Genomic DNA, 17,112 nt, shown 5'->3' with positions numbered 1-17,112 from the left:
TATTTGACATTGGACCTAGATGCTATGCAAGTGGAGCTGATGCATTTTGGTCTGTTTGACACCGATGACTATAACATATATGGGAGCGTGGAGCTAAGGTTTAGTCATAGATTCTGCAATAGAGAATCCGTTCACCTTGCCATTAAGAACTACAACATTCGTTGAAGTGTAGAGTATCGGGTGGTTGATTCTGATTATCTGAAGTATCATCGTCGATGCAGATATTATGTTGTAGATTGTCAATAGAGCATTTGGGTTGCATATCGACAGAATCTTGGTTATTTGGAGGTTCGTAAATACAAGGCAATGCACCAGTGCTTGACGCCAACAATGTCCCAAGATCATTCACATCTTGATAGCAACCTGATCTGTAGAGTTATTTTTTCCATGATAGAAGGTAAATTTTCTAAATTTTTACATATGTTTTTGGAAAAATAGTTACATATTTATCATGCTATTATTGTAAAATTCTAAAAATGGTTGACATATTAATCAATTTAAGTAATCCTTCCATTTTGATTAGAGTACTACAAGGGGCAATGTAGTAAAGCTATATATTTAAGCCATTGTGCAGGAAGGTTTGAATTGCGAAGCAAAAAGCAATTGTTCAAATATGTGGGAGTTGAGAAGAGTTGTACAACCAACTTTCGAGATTGCTAAATGCAATCAAGCAATGTTTGCCTATGTTGTTCATGATATTAAGTTTGTGCTACGTTATGAAGGCATACTTCGAGACTTTAGCTCTATGCAGTTTAATAAGGTATTTTAGACATTTTCTCCGTGCATTGAAACCTTCAAGTATTGCAAACCTCGGATATCTATTGATGGCACACATTTATATGGGCGACATAAAGGGGTTCTGTTAATAGCCATTGCATAAGACGACAACTCAAACATTCTTCTCATTGCTTTTGCATTGGTTGAGTAAGAGTCAATAGACTTTTGGTCGTTCTTTATAAGAAATTTGTGACAACATGTGACTCCTCAGCAAAGTATTCTTGGCATATCTAATAGAGCTAGAGCCATACATGCCACAATGGAAGTGGAGGGTAGTAGTTGGCATCCTCCAAGGACATACCATGCTTATTGTATCCCTCATATGGCTGCTAATTTCATGAGTTAGTTCAAGTGTAAAGAAGGAAAATGATACTTGGCGTACATGAGAGCACTAAGAGATTTCCCAAATAAGGAGAAATACTTGGCATACATGAGAGCACTAAGAGATTTCATACCGGAATTTGTGACGTGGGTAAATACGTTTCACAAAGAGGCCTGGATACTGCACTGTGATTCTACTAGCTGAAGGTGTGGCCATATGACTACCAACTTATCTAAGTGCATCAATGATGTGCTAAGGGGGACGCATAACCTTTCCATCATAACCATTATTCGGTCCACATATATGTGACTGCAGAACTTGTTTATTAGGAATGGTCGAGAAGCATTTGCTCAACTTAGTCAGGGTAATATGTTTTCACAGTACTTAACAAAAAAATTTAGAAAAATATGTCGAAGATCAGGAGCATCTGTAGGAAGCATCAAGCTAATGGCTTATGGGGTCTCCTGTAGAGCATCATATGGTAACACATGTAATAGGTGAGCGTCAAGCCGTGACAAGATACGATTGTGGCACATTCAGCACCACCGGGTAAAATAGGCTTGCGAAGGGCGTAGGTCTATCGTGGGTAAACCTATCGCCTATTGCAGAGGCTCGAAACGGTTTCTCCATGAAGAGTACCACAATGCAAGCTCAGTTGGCCACCATTTATTCTCTAATCTGAATGTCAAGGTAAGTAGCCCGTCAATGTTTATTGGTGCCTCAGATATATGCTGTTCACTTTAAACTATTGAAAAACTCGATTTGGGTGATGGAACTCAACGAAATGAAAACATACCAGAGCCACTACTGCAGTATATGTTAGCCTTTCTTTGTTGCTATGTACCTGCTGAGGAATGATATCGTGCAAAGGTTGTATGTTATAAGGTGTCCACCAGAACTATAAAGAATATGCACATATAAATTAGTTATGAGTATTAATAAATATAATTTACTAAGTACTTTATATGTAAACTTAAATACCTTATCATAAGGGACCAAGTCCAATTGCTACCTTCAGTACAATAGTTTCTGACCCATGTCATCTCTATGCAACTACAAAAAATGTTTGTAAATATAAAGACATACCTCGCAGCCAATGAAAAATCTACCACGTCCCTACCTTCAGGGCACCAATCTAGGAATCTGTGGTAAATTCAACAAAGCATAAGTAGGATGCATCCATCCAAGTCATCCATCTCTAAGTTGATAGCCATGCACAAAGAATGCTAGGTCCAAGCGAGCACAGTAGAACCCCACGAGTACTACTTGCATCTCTCGAAATCAGCAATCAATGGGATCCATCTAACATGTACGGTGATGATAGATTTTTCTGTCATTAGTAGCCTGTTGATCAATCTGAGTATGTAACAATGCGCATACTGTTCGAGTACATCTGGTGCAGCATTAGCAGACATTTGTTTTAGGCGATCCTTTAACCATATCATCTTAATGGTGAAAGATTCGCGCGACAATGCTTCAAGTGCCTCTGCAATCATCTCCCATATGTCACGATTATAATAAGTCTAAAAATCATGGCTGGAACCACCTATCAGCTCCTTATGTGTCTACAAGCCAAGGTGATAAGTAACATCTTGAAGGATGATGATACACTCACCCGATGGAATGTGAAATGAATGGGTCTCTTTGGATGCCATCGCACGACAAAAACTAAAAGGAGCGAGTTGTCGAAGTGAAAATCTCTAACTCGAGCTACATGGACGAAACTAATCTCCTCCAAATAAGACAGTAATGCATCAGGCAGTCCTTCCACTCCTGAGTCCATATTCCTCCTCGAAAATAGGACCCGTCGACTCTGTGTAATTTCGACATCAAGCTCAATTTAAGCCACCACTAAAAATAATACCTATTATCTAAAGTACCTCTAAAACTCTATCAACCATAAATCATCATTCATTTCAATCATAATAAAATACAACAATTAGCCTAAATCCAAAGATTTCTTCATTAAATTTTAACCAATACTACTAATAACATCTATTATGTAAAACATCTCTAAAAATTTATTGCTCATAAATAAATATTTATCTCATTTCATAAAAATTACAACATGTAGACTAAATTAAAAAATTTCTACATTAAATTTAAAAGTCTCCCTAATTTATATATTTATAAATATATATTCTCTAATATATTAAAATTATCCTAAACTTATAACTACTAAGTAACCAACTAACAACTATAATATAATAAACAAAAAATTAATTTAAATTCTAACCTGATAATCAATATAGCCCGCAATCATAGTTGTAAAAATTGAACCGGATCGATCGATTCGACCGAAAAATCGATAAACCAAATCATGAACTGGTTCGGTTTGTTCTTTGGACCTTTTAAAGGTGGAAACCGGCATGAACCAGTGAAAATTGGAGAAAACCAGTTAAATTTGGAAAATTCCAAAATATTAGAGGCAAGGTTTGAACAAGGAACCTCTTAAGTGCAATCCACCTTCAGTACCACTCTATCAATGTACTTCTCGTTGTTATATGTGACAAACATTAATTATATAGTAAATCTTTGAATTAAATAAGTATATAAATATCTAATTTAATTTTAATTTTGTATTCTCTATTTTTTGAATTAATGAAATTTTTAACTATGTACTATTATTATAGAAATATAAATTTTACTAAAAAATTATTAATCTTTATCTATTTTAATGTTAGTGTTGTGATTAAAGTTATCTGTTTTAATATTATTATTAAAATTTACTGATATTATGGATTTGTATTCTTATTGTCAAATTAAAATACTATTGTAGTAATACTAACTAATTTTATGTCTATATTTGTATTAGTTGTCTTTAAAATTTGAGACTTAGTCGTTCTTAAAATATTGGTAAAGATGTGTATTTTAAAATTTTTAAGATTTTTTTACTATTTTATATTTTTTATTTACATATGACTGATTTTACCGGATCAACCAGTAATTTATCGATTGAACCAATAAATCAGTAAATTAGTAGTTTGACCGATTTGATCACCAATTCGTTTCTTATAGCTATGCCTGCAATATATCTGCCTTCATTCAAATAGTTGATGTTACTCCGAATCATTATGACAAAAGCGTTTTTTCCCTCCTGTTTGCTCTTTTTTTTCTTATTTCTTTCTCTTTCTTTTTGTCTGAATTCTAACGAGTTTCAAACTAAATAAATGATTTGAATATAATGCGCAACTGCATTATTTTCAATGTTCTGAAAATTGGACCGAACTGTCTGGTCGGACCGATTCAACCACGAACCAACAACATTAATAGTCCCGGTCAGGCATGTCGGTGAGAAACCGTTAAACCGGTCGAAAACCTGTCGGTCGGACCGAACGGAACCCGCCCGGTTTACACAAAAACGGAAGCTCCTTCGTTTCTTTCTCCCTTTCTCCCATTCTTTCTTTCATTCAGAAAGAAATCACACAAACCCAGCCTAAAAACCCTAGCACTGTAAGCCTACCACACAGCCGCAAGGAGTGGCATACTGCCGCCGTCCATCGCACTCAAAGTTCGCCATCCGTCCGTCTATCTAGCTTCCCTCGTGCTCCAAGTCTTCAACCCCTGTTCGCTGTCACCGATCGCGGCTGCTTCCTCGAGCTCGGCGTCCGTCGTCTTTATCTGCTCAGCCGCGCTTCCGTCGCCGTTTGTGTGCCGTTCACGTTCAGGTTTTCGTTCAGCTGTCGTCTTCGTTCGCGTTCTTCGCCGTTCACGTTCGCTCGCCGTTCACCGTTCGAGTTCGCATTCGCGTTCGTCTGGAAGCCACGTTGCTGTGCTTCAAACTCTGCGACCAACCCGCGCGCTCCACCTGGCCGTCGAACTGCTCTCTTTTGTCGCCACCGTGAGTTCCCTAAACCCCAGACAATACACTCACACAACAGCAATACTCTGCTTCAAACTCTGCAACTTCTGATTTCCATTACAATAAGTAACAATAGTTATGTTCTCTTCTCTATCACATTGATATTAAGCTTTGAATTCTCTTGTTTCGTTTTAATTTTACCGCACTCAACATGTTTGATGAAATGCTTTAACCATATTTCTGGATGGTTTTATAATTTCTAGCTTTTAGAATCTTAGTAAGTTGATTGCATGTGAAATTAGAATAATTGGATCTTAGTAATTAGGAAATTTTAGCTGCACAAAAAAAAGCATCTTTGCAAAAAACATATTAGCATGATGATTCTACTTGCATTAGTGTTCTTCTGGTAAATTTTAACTGTTATTGTGAATTTGTTAATTTGCTAATTGTTCTTGTGTTGTTGTTCTGTTGTTCTTCTGTTACTTTTAATTTTTTTTTGTTTTTGTTGTGATTTTCTGTTCTTGATTTAAGCTGTGATTGAAGGTTCTTTGGTTTGGGTATTCTTCACTTTCCTGTAAGCTTAGCTTTTAATTCTTTGAGCATACACGTATCAAATCATTGTTTTCAGCAATGGTGATTTTTTGATTTTTTTTGGGTTGCTTTGTTTTAAATGTTCCTATTGTTGTTGTTGTGTTTTTGCTGTGATTTAAATGTTCTTTTGATTTTTTTTTTTCGAATGTCCAGTCAGTACTTGGTTGACTGGTTTTGCTCACTGATTGTATTTGATGATAAATTTTAAATTGACAACTCTATTATTGATTCACTGTTCCTTCATTGTTTTTTTTTTGTTGTTAATCATCGTGATGAGCTTTGTTAAAATTGGGTTGAAAACTGTTAATCTTTCTTCATTTTTCACTGTTCTAACTTCTGTTCTTATTAAAAAATTTGCAATTGGTGATTTTTTGATTTATTATATGCTTCTTGTTTTCATTGTTCTGTTCTTATGAAGAAAAAATTTGCAATTAGTGATTGTATGATTCATGTTTTGATTGTTCTGTTATATAAAAAAAATTATGTTTTCATTGTTTTGTTCATTGTTTGGTTGCACTGTCCCTGTTCTTGATATCTGCCGACTTGCTACCCCTCCTCCGTGTTGGATTTTTTTGTTTCAGGCTTTGTTGTGTTTTTGTTTCAGCCTCTGTTGTGTGTTTGTTTCAGGCTCTGTTGTGTTTATTGTGCAACACTATCATTTTTTGTTTTACCTTTTGACTTAGCTACATTAAGACAATATTCTCTATCTTTAACTTGTGCATTGTAATTCAATCTAGCTATTTTTATTAGAAGTATAATTATGTTAATTGTCAACAAATTTGCAGCAAGTCATTGCATATTTTGGTGATTAATTACATTTAGTTGGTGATATTTTATGTAGGGTTTTAAATTTCAAAGATATTTAGGATGTTTATTTATAATTTATTTATTATTTTATTATGGAACGATTTTTCCGTTGAACCACAGTTAGACCGGTTGGACCACTAAACCAGTGAACCAGTGACGAGCGGTTTGATGATCGTTCCGGTTTTCAGAACCTTGGTTATTTTATAGTGTGGTTTCTCTTATTTCGCAGACAATACTTGTATAATTGCTTTGTTTCACTGTTGTATAATTTTTGACAGTTAAATAGTCTCTGTTTATGAAATTATTAGTGAACGTTTAAAAGGGTAAAATTTTTTTATAACATTTAAAAGAGTAAATATTAATTTTTTTTGTCCATAAAAAAACCCATGAATTTTTAGGTACTACCCGTACCATAATTATAAAAGGCTTAAAAGCCGAAAAATTAAAAAACCTAACCCTAATTCCTAGTTCTAGCAGAATCAGAAACCCTCGGTAGCCACCCACAAACTCACCCTCTTCTCTGAGCTCTCAACTCTCCCTCGCTCCTCAGTAGATGTTTTTATATCATTCTTTTTAATATTGTGCCTGTCAGCTTGTTGAATATCATGTAGAATAGACGAGGATGAGTCGTGATAGCCAAAATGAAATAGTGCACATAAGAAAGTGTATTATTTAATCCTTGGAACTTAGGGTTTGGAAATCAGATGAATGGGAGGATCAAGGGTCCAACACTGCGAAATTTCGAATTGAAGGCTTGAAGGGATTTATGCAGATTCAGGAAAGAGAAATATAGGTATTAAGGAAAGCGATATGTAGGCAAGTAAGCAATTATTCGTGATAAAATTTAAACTAAATGGATTGAAAAAGATGACAGGTTATCTGAGGTTGCTTGGGTCTACACCTTAGAATTTCTTATGGTTAATTGGTATCAGGTTATGGATTTTAATTTTCATTTTAATTATCCTGATGACAATACCTTTGCATGTTGCAAGTTTGTGTATTTGTATGGAAATATTTGAGTTTATCAAATGATGTCGTTCCAGGGAAGCACAACTGCACAAGTTCCTTTCTTCTTCATAGCTCACAGCCGCCGCTCCTGCAACTTCTTGTTTACAGGCGCTGCCGCCAACTCCATTGTCAAACCACTGGAATCAAAAGTCCCCTTTAAAACCCCACTCCAAAGATGCAGCACGATGAGGTTATATGGCACGTTATCAGGCACAACCATTGTAGTTTCATGGCCAAGTAAAGAAACACTACCATTCTCTGCTTCAATTATTTTCATTACTCTCATGGTTCTTTCTCCTTGTTTTTGTCAAAAGTTCCAAATTTTCACAGATTTTTTGGTTTATTTTTCTTTTTGTGTAGAATTACGACGGGGAATTTTTGTAGAAACCCTTACAATGTTACTGGACTTTGCAATCGAAGCTCGTGCCCCTTAGCTAACAGTCGCTATGCTACTATACGAGAGGAAAATGGTAACTTTGCTCATAAACCATATTTGCTTTTTATTAAGCTCTTCTTTTTTATTTGTTCTCTTGGATTTTTTAAATTTATTTTTTGGTTGAGTTTTTTTTTTTCTTGAAATTAGTGCATAGTGAACGATATTATGCTTGTGGGGTTTGTGATTGTCAAGCATATTCTAAGTTGATGTTAAACTTTGTTTCCTTTGGAAAGTATCACTATATTACTATAAGAAGATGGCATATTAAGACCATGCTTTACAGCGAGTTTGATATGATACCTTGATGTGGAACTTGTTTTCCATATTTCAATATAGTATAGGAGTTTAATTTTGATACATTGAGAATGTAAAGGCTTTTTGCACAATGAATCCATCATATTAGTTTATTTGCATGATTATTCAAGTAGTAGTGGGTGTGGGACTTGAACCATATTTTGTGATATAGTCATGTGATTGAATGATAGTATAACTTTTGGACCATTTGTGCATCAAAATTAAATTCATAGGGTAGGAGAAATTGATTCTGGTTGGTGCATAGTGTGTCAGTTATTAAATGGTAACCTCGCAATAAGTTGAGTTTGGTGCGAATATGTAGATAGTAATGGAATTATGTTGGGTACTGCAGGTGTGTTTTACCTTTACATGAAAACTATAGAAAGAGCTCATATGCCAAACAAGTTGTGGGAAAGAGTTAAGCTGCCAAGGAATTATGAAAAGGCACTTGAAGTCATTGACAAACATCTGGTACTGCAGATCCATGCGTGTTTTTATGTTTGAAAATTTGAATATTCGATGTTTTTACTCGTACTTTTCAGAATTGGTTGTCTCACCTTTTTGCATTGGCTCATTGATAGATGTATTGGCCTAAGCTTCTTATACACAAAACAAAGCAACGATTGACCAAAATGACCCAGATGCGGATACGCATGAGGAAACTTGCGTTGAAGACAAGGTATGAACTATGAAGTTGAATTGTTTGTTGTTTATCGTCTTTTAATGTCAAGGAATGCCTAATTTCTCCATAGTAAGGTCATCTCTTTGGTGCTCTAAATTGTTTATTAATTGATTTCTGCTTGTGGTTTGGAAGATATAGGGTCAGTTTGGATTGGCTTTTGAAAAAAGTACTTATTTTTTTCATCTTTTTTAGGAAGATTTTTTTTAATAGACAAAAGCTATTTCACATTTGGATAGGTCTTCTTTTAAATTGTTTTCAAGTATTAAAAACGTCTTTTGCTTTTGTTTTTTTTTTAAAGCAAGGTATTGTTAGTTTTTAGAAAAAGCAAATAATTTTCTTTTTTTAATAAAAGTACTTCTTTAAAAAGATGTTAAAATTGAATAAAAGTACTTTATTTTTGAAAAAAAAGTACTTTTTTAACTCAAAAGCCAATCCAAACCAACACAAATTATGATTAGTCAAGATCTGTATGTGGGAGGAAAACATATAATTAGTTATGATTTATGAAGAAATGAAATTTTGTTGAAATGAATTTACCATTTAAATTCAATCTTGTGGACATATCAATTAAATCTGAGTGACGAAGATTGTCTACTAACAGTGAGTTTTGGTACGCATTATAGAATAATGAAATTGTCTTTGAATCTGAGGCTTCATTTAGATCAAGCTATCAATATAGTCTGATATATATATATATATATTTAAGCAGGCATAAAGTCATAAAGTATGCGTGTGGGGGTGGGTTTTTTTTTTTTTTTTTGGGGGGGGGGGGGGGTGTAGATGACATAGATGACATATCTCAAGCCCTCAGGGTTAGTGTATCACAGACCAAATTAATGGCATGTTTGATTTTTGTTTGAACTACTGGACATCATTGTGGAAGCCAGATAAGCGAAATAGATGTTTGGCTGCTACCAACATGCTTAATTCTGTGTTACAATCTCATATTGTGTCTGGAGTCTACCCCACCTGTTCCACCCCAGGAGAGGTTAAGATAGGATAGGATAGGATATACAAGTTTGATAATCATTGAAGATGTGAGAAACTTGAAATCTATTTGTGCATATATGTAGCTTGTGTCTTCCTTGGGCTAATATTGTTTGTGATTATAGGGATTCATCAGATTTTTGTTAATTGATCTGTTTTCCTACAATTACAAAATTACATACATATAACAAATTTTCTTCTCTTTCATCAATTATTTATTTATCTTTTGTGTGCTCTCGTTGAAAGTTAATTTCAGTTTCTCCATATTACTGATCTAATTTATCATGTTTATAATGGTTGTCTTAAAGGGAGAAAATAATGACAACTCCGAGGAAGGAGATAAAGAGAGAGGCTAGAAGACAAGAGAAGGCTGAAAAGGCAGCTTTGTTAGAAAAGGTTATAGTTAATACTAGTGTTTCCTGCACACATGAATTTTGTGTTGTATTTGGTTTCCTCACCAGTGCTTATATTTTACTTAGTCTATTGAGAAAGAGCTACTGGAGCGCCTTCAAAAAGGAGTTTATCAACAAAGTGACATTTACAATTATCCTATTGAACAATACAATAAAGTTCTTGATATGGACAACCTTCAACCTGCTGAGGAAGAGGAGGAGGTATGCATCTGCATTTTCTGTTGTCGTATATGTTTCATGCAAAACTGTTTGAAATTTTACTTGAACAATATGTTGCCTTGTATTTAACTTCTTTTTTCGTTTTTGGTTATTAAACAGGAAGCAGAGATAGAGTATGTGGAAGGTTATGATGAACTTGAAGAGGAAGATGACATGGAGGATTTTGTTAATTTTAGAATTGATGATGCTGGTGGCGATGACAATGATGAAAATGGTAAGGATTAGACAGTTCAGTTTAGAGAATAGATCTTAAAGCAATTTCAAAAAATATTCTTTAATGGAAAGAAATTTTTATTTTGCATTGTTCAAATCCAGTTTCATGGATTTTGGATTGGATATGATTGTGTGATGGTTGCAACCTATTCACCCAGTGATTTCAGCAAAATATATTCCTCAATGTTTGAGACCTGAAAACCAAGTAATATATAAATCCAATACCAATATGCAGGATTACAAGAGTGATAAGAAAGTTTAGGAAGTTGTAGAGAAGTATTTGGTGGGGTTTTCTATGATTATATGTATGAAGTGCGAGTAAAGGGATACCGAGAAGTATAGATGTGAACTAACTGGAAGTAGAATTGGAGGATATATTCAGGAACAAAACTGAGCTATACTACATTTGAGGCCTGAGCAATGTCATACCAACTTCCCTCACATAGTCACCAAATAGTCTCTCAGCTTGGAGTTGGTAATTTTGGCCGAGACCTTTGCCCATTTCTACTACTTGTGAATCTACAGCTGTGTTCCTCAGTGTTTTGCTGGTTGTTTCTGTTATTGCCCTTTTTTATCATAACAGATTGATATTTTAGTGAGTCAAGTGATTCATTTCACCTGAGCTGGAAAAACATCATAATCACATATCAGAGTGGTATTTTCTCATCAAATATACTGTAATTTTGATGCCATTTGTTGTACATTCCAACATATTTGTTGGCTTCTAGCAAACAAAATAAAATAAATGTCATATAACAGTTACCATGATATAATACATTTCTTTTGACTAGTGTTGTCTATTATTTTTCTTATATGTTGGAGGTGAAAAGCTGTGCATGTGGAGTTGGAGCTCTGTGGTTGAGTTTAGAAAAATGAAATAAACTAGGAAATGAATGCATTTGAAAATCAAAAGCATAACAGAGTTTTCTAATGCAGCTGGAAGCTCTGAAGATGAAGAGGCAGAAGCAGCTGCTCAGAGAAGGGTGAAACGGAAGAATAAGTTAGCTTCAATGAAATCTGAGAAGGATTCTGTTGATCTTAAATCAAAGAAGGCAAAGGTCCTTGTTGAGGTAAATCTATATTGCTCCCTTCAATTGAAAAAATGATATCATTTCTCTTTTAAACGCTGGTTTTTGTTCTGATATGAATTAATTTCTGTAAACGAAAACTTGTCCAGAAGTTAACCACTTCTTAATGGTGCTTTAGGGTATAGGGATTCCAAAATTAATAAATAGATGATGCCATAGACTAGATCTTTTATTGATCTGCCTGTATGTATATACTCAATGATCGCAGAATGCATAATTTTCCTTAAGATTTTGGGATTGAAAAAAGAATTGAATGCTCCACTTAAGGAAACTATTTACAAAACCCAATTGCTTCAGCTTTCAGCTTTATGTTATTTGTACTTCCGTTATCAATGTACTAACAATGATTTGTGATTGGTCAAATCCTTATTCGTACAATCCTACTCGCGATTGATATATAAACATCTGTGATTGATATATAAACTTCTGGTTATGTTTTGCTTATAACAAGAACATACCAATTGTGTTTCTTTGCAACCTGATATTACAACCATGATTTCTCATTTCAGGTTGAGCGTGATGATGCCGATGAAAGACAAAGGGAGGTATCAGTACGGTAGTTGCACTTGGTGACTCGGCACTGGTCATTGATAGGAGAGGAAAGGAGAGGTGCGATAGGAGAAACAAAATTTTGGTTCAGTTTTATTAGTTTGTTTTGTACCCAGACGAGAAGAAAGCACAGAAATTCATTTTTCTTTTTTATTTTAATTTTATTTCCAACTTTTGAAGGGCAGTGTTGTCAAATTTCATAACACGAGTCTAGGTTGGTTGGAAATTGGAATGGCATGGAGCTTCAGCATCTCAATCCAATGTTGGTCTCCGTTATATGACGGGGAGTAATGGTGTACTAAAATCTTGGATAACATGTAACATGGTGTTTGACTGTTTGCTATATTTAGATCCGTTAATACTATGTACCAAAACAAAGCTGAGACTCCTTAAGGTAAGACATGTTATATTTTACTAATATGAATGAATACAAACTCTCTTGGAAAAGTATTTGATGGAGTTGTCCATAATAGTTCCATTATCAAAAATATTTAAAAAAATGTCTCAATTCATTTATCTGTATTTATTAATAATATTTTTGAAAATCGCATATGGACTCCACCACGTCCTTAACTCATGGAATCCCTCTGCCTCTGCAGACTCCTCCAACTTCCCTACCTGGGAGGGAGTGGTTTGTGACGAGGTATCCAAAAACGTAATTGCCATCATCCTCGACTGCCTCTGTCTAGGCTGCAAGCTCAAGTTTCATGTTCTTACTCTGCAACTTCAGCCTCTCTGGTAACCAACTCACCGGTCGCCTATCTACCTCCTTCTTCACCCACCACCTTGATCTCTCACACATCTTCTACAGACACATCCTGCACGGATCAATGATCTAGGGGCCTCGTCCATGTCCAGCTTTCCCTTAACCGCTTTAAGGGTGGCTTTCCTAGCACCTCCAAAACCTCTGCGACTCAGGGTCCTCCATTTACACTCCATTGAATGCTGGGATGACATAGCTGACATTCTCGTTGCTGTTCACTATGTATAACATGTTGATTTGAGCGCAAACCAGTTTTACGGTACCATCTCTTTTTTCGCTGAGAATGCTCTTCTATTGCTAACGCCCTTCATTTCTTCACCCTCAGCGGTAATGAGCCTTTCTTCGGTGGGGAATCCAATTAGCTATTTTGGAACTTGTAACTGATGAATTTGGGAATAACTCCATCACAGTAAAGCTTCCCTCTTTTGGACTGTCGTTGGGTGTGGATCACCCTCTTTTGGAGTTTAAACTTAATTTTCAGAAGTTGGTGATTATTAATAAATATAAGAAAGTGAGGTGGGACAATCCTGTAATTATTTTTGTAGTTCATCAAATGAAACTCTCACATGCAACTCCATCAAATACTTTGCCAACTCTCTTTATCCAAAAAGCATAATATTTATATCCCCGAGTAGTCTTTTTGTATTAGGATTAATCTCTACATACAAGTGTTTTGCGCTTACAAGCTTTACAAGTCTGAAGAAAACAAAATCCACTAAACGTGCTGCTTATGTTACGTGCCTCTTTAACAAACTTTTAAATCAATTCAAATCAATTAACGCGCAAATATATAACTTCCATTTTTCAAAAGATTTCGTTTTTTTTTTCGAATTTCTTGCCAAATTTGTTGGATCTCCTTCTTGCTTCGTTTTTTTTTTCGATTTTCATGGTTTCTAAAATCAAGCTTTGAAATTGTTTTGAAGATAATGGAACTTCAAAAATACACCCAAACGATTACATAAATACACCCAACGGTTACAGAAAGGATTACAGAAATACACCTAAACGGTTACAGAAATACACCCAAAGGAATTAAGAAATACACCCAAAACATGGGAGAGACAGTATATTTCTTCTTGAAATCTTTTAATGTTTTACTGGTTAAAGATGAGGCACATGGTAGAGACAATCTAGAAAAAAAAAACTAGAAGAACAGTACCTTGAATAATGTTTCTTCGTTTTTTCTGGTGATTTTTTATGGAGATTTGTATCTTTTCTTCTTGATTTCTTATACTCTTTGCGAGGAGTTGGAACGTGTCTTTTGTTTCGAATGTCACTTGATTCTTGACAGTTTGCGTTTTGATTGAGGAAGAAGAGGAAGAGTGCGGCATAATGAACGCGTGCGTTAGACGCTCGATTTTAAAGGAGGGGTGCGCGTGTTTTTTCTTGAACTTGGACCAACTTGTATAGCTTGTAAGCCAAAAAGGCTTGACTGTGTAACAGGCCTCTTTATATTATTGCTTTTTGATGGAAACAATTGTTTAGTTTAGTTGTAGATATGGTTAGGAAATTATTTTATAAGATATTGTTGTAAGAGAAAGTTACTATATTTTACAAGATTACGTTTATGTTATATAACTTTTATCTTTTTCTACTATTTCTTTGTAGCAATGAGGATGTAGTACCGTAACAATTTAAGTAATACGGTTTTTTTTCTTATGAGGATCTTTTATTGAGCAATCTTATATTGCCAGTAAATAATATCATTTTTGACTAACATTTTTTACTAACATTTGCATTTATATTTACCAGAATTTGCAAATATGAATCAATACAGTTTGCACTCACATTTTTCAGAATTCACATACATAAATTAGTAAAATTTCATTTGTTAAACTTCAACTACTATTGAAGCATTTGAGATTTCGAGATAAAGGAAGCTCTAAAGCGGATGAAAAATGGCAGGACAATAGAACCGATAATATTCCGATTGAAGTTTGGAAGGGCCTTGGAGAGAAAGGCATCAGTTAGTTAACCAAGCTTTTTAATGAGATTTTAAGGTAAAAAAGATGTTAGATGAGTGGAAAAAAGAACATTGATACTTGTTCCGAGGGTTACTGATTCAGGCCGGAATGTGAGGTCCAGGTCCCTTTGAGTGGCAGCGTCCAATCTTTTTGGATGCTGAGGTGTCGCCTGTCTGAGTTCCTTGTGAGGAAGTGGGGGATGGTACCTGCAAGAGACTCCGATACTTAAGTTAGTAAGGGCTTTAAGTAGGTTTTTAGTAGATTGGAGCGTGAATTATACCTGGGGGGAGGGTACCAGTATATTTATAGTAGAGTAGATAACTACCTTTGTTGGGTAATTCTATCTTTTCTGATAGATAAGCATTCCCTTTATCTTGGGAGTTTGTTGGGGATTCTCCTTCTAGATGAGGTAGAGATTTAAGGGGGTAGTTACTTGTTTAGTCAGGTAGAGCTGCGCCTTTATGTCGATGTCTGACCTCTTTAAAGTGGTCGGACTTGTCATGAAGTCCACCTTTATTGGTAGGCCTTTTTGGGTTATTGGGCTTGACTTTTATTTTTTGGGTCATGGTATCAACAGTGCCCCTACTTGAGTCTGTTCCTTTTACAGGTCGGGCTCATGCATTTCGTGGCTTCTATTAGGGAGGTCAGGTCTTGATCTTGTCGGTGACACCCGACTTCGCTTGATTTTTTGAACGTTGGGGTTTTAATGACCGTCGAATTCTATGCGGTGGTTTGCTCTTGGGGATTCGCGCTCTTTAAAGAGGGGGTAAAAGAGCCGTTTCTGATTCGTTGTTCCTAACAAAGGGGAGTTTTTAGCCCCTCTTCTTCTTTTTGTTTGTTTCTGAGAAGCTGTTTTGCTTTCTTCTTTACCAAAGTATTCTCCGTGTCATTTCATCCAATTCTGTTTCTTCGAGATTTCTCAATCTTGGAAGCATGAAGGGTTATCTGTTCTTGTCGGCATGAAGAGGATTGTTCGCGTTTTGTTGTTCTTTAGACGTGCCCTTCCTTTCTTCCTTACGGTCTTCTTCAATGTTGGTTCCTTTTCTTTTTCCTCAGGCTTCTCCTTTCTGATTGCATGTGAGTTGCTTTGTTGTTGGCTTTGCTTTGAGATGGAGGTCTTACGATCTAGAGGCTAGGTGTCTGACTTTCTTTTACTGACTTCGAGATGGAGGTCTTACGATCTTCCAATCTTACCCCTTCTCAGTTGCACTCAAATTCTTGGGCCTTTATGAAAATGTTTCAGCTCTTGTGTCAAGGATTGGATGTTCAGCCTTTTTTGAATGTTTTCTTCTACCTTTTTGTAGCCACCAAACCGTATAGTTCAACCAAGAAGTTGGGGTGGATATCTTTTCGAGCTATACAAGGTTGGAAGGCATTTTCCATCTTTGACTACTCCTTTCACGACTTTAAATACAACTTCTTTAAGGTCAAGGGTATAGTGGGTGTCCGATCTTTCTTCTTGTTTGAGAACCGGGAAAGCTTGTTCCCTTTGTATTGATAGGACACCATTGAGATTGTTATGCATGATCTTTCTAACTTAGATGATTTAGAAAGGGGGTAGTAGAATTTATTCTGGGTACCTGGGGTCAAGATCTTCATTTGGACACAAAGAGGTATTTGGGGATCCTAGCCTTCTGAAGTCGGACATTGGTAGTGCCTCTTCCCTTGCCTTTTAGTTTATTCTCGTTTATTAGATGTTGATTTGAATCATATCATGTTTTGTTATTGCAGAGGTTATGGCTCCTAAATCTGCTATGAAGTTCTTCGGAACACCAAAAAGACGATGGTGGCTCGGAACCTCCAGTTGCAAAAGGAGGTCGAGGATGGTCCTTCATAGCAGAAGATTGGTAATTCTACCTGATCTTTGCCATGGAAGAGGTCGGGGTCGAGTCCTTCTGATCCGAAAATTATTATCCCGACCTCCCTTTCCCAGCTTATCTCTTCGGACTCCACTCCTTCGTCTCCTTCATCCACAGAATCACCTCCCAAAATACAGAAACTTGATGAAGAAGAGAGCATCTATACCAAGAATTTTGATGCTCTGTCCTGGGGAGAGGAGAACCTCGTCCCTCATCAGCGCATGAGTATGGATGATATGGTGATCCAGAATCATCTCCAGACCCTGGCCTGTGGGGGTCTCCATCTCATTGGAGTATGCTCTCAACTTTCCAAGGAGTTGCAAAGTTCTCCGATTCAA

General features: G+C 35.8%; 1 protein-coding gene across 4 annotated transcripts; it reads left to right on the top strand.

Annotated features, from left to right (window-relative positions):
* The first annotated feature begins 4,482 nt into the window (after positions 1–4,482).
* LOC112800926 (uncharacterized) lies at positions 4,483–12,638 on the top strand. 4 transcript variants are annotated; one of them, XM_025843380.3, is made up of 10 exons: positions 4,483–4,940; positions 7,343–7,544; positions 7,668–7,777; positions 8,390–8,508; positions 8,619–8,716; positions 10,015–10,102; positions 10,186–10,320; positions 10,438–10,552; positions 11,488–11,621; positions 12,149–12,638. In XM_025843380.3, exons 2-10 carry the CDS (start codon positions 7,483–7,485, stop codon positions 12,197–12,199), a joined length of 912 nt encoding a protein of 303 aa, XP_025699165.1. In that variant the 5' UTR covers positions 4,483–4,940; positions 7,343–7,482; the 3' UTR covers positions 12,200–12,638. The 4 variants fall into 4 exon arrangements, with proteins under 4 accessions (XP_025699165.1, XP_025699167.1, XP_025699166.1 ...); XM_025843382.3 differs by having other exon boundaries at positions 4,485–5,036; positions 7,416–7,544; XM_025843381.3 differs by having other exon boundaries at positions 4,485–5,036.
* Positions 12,639–17,112: the final 4,474 nt, after the last annotated feature.

Source organism: Arachis hypogaea, chromosome 5, assembly GCF_003086295.3.
Source record: "Arachis hypogaea cultivar Tifrunner chromosome 5, arahy.Tifrunner.gnm2.J5K5, whole genome shotgun sequence".
In the NCBI taxonomy this organism is placed as follows: domain Eukaryota; kingdom Viridiplantae; phylum Streptophyta; class Magnoliopsida; order Fabales; family Fabaceae; genus Arachis; species Arachis hypogaea.
Note: the sequence above shows the minus strand (reverse complement) of the source record. Positions and strands in the feature narration are given on the sequence as shown.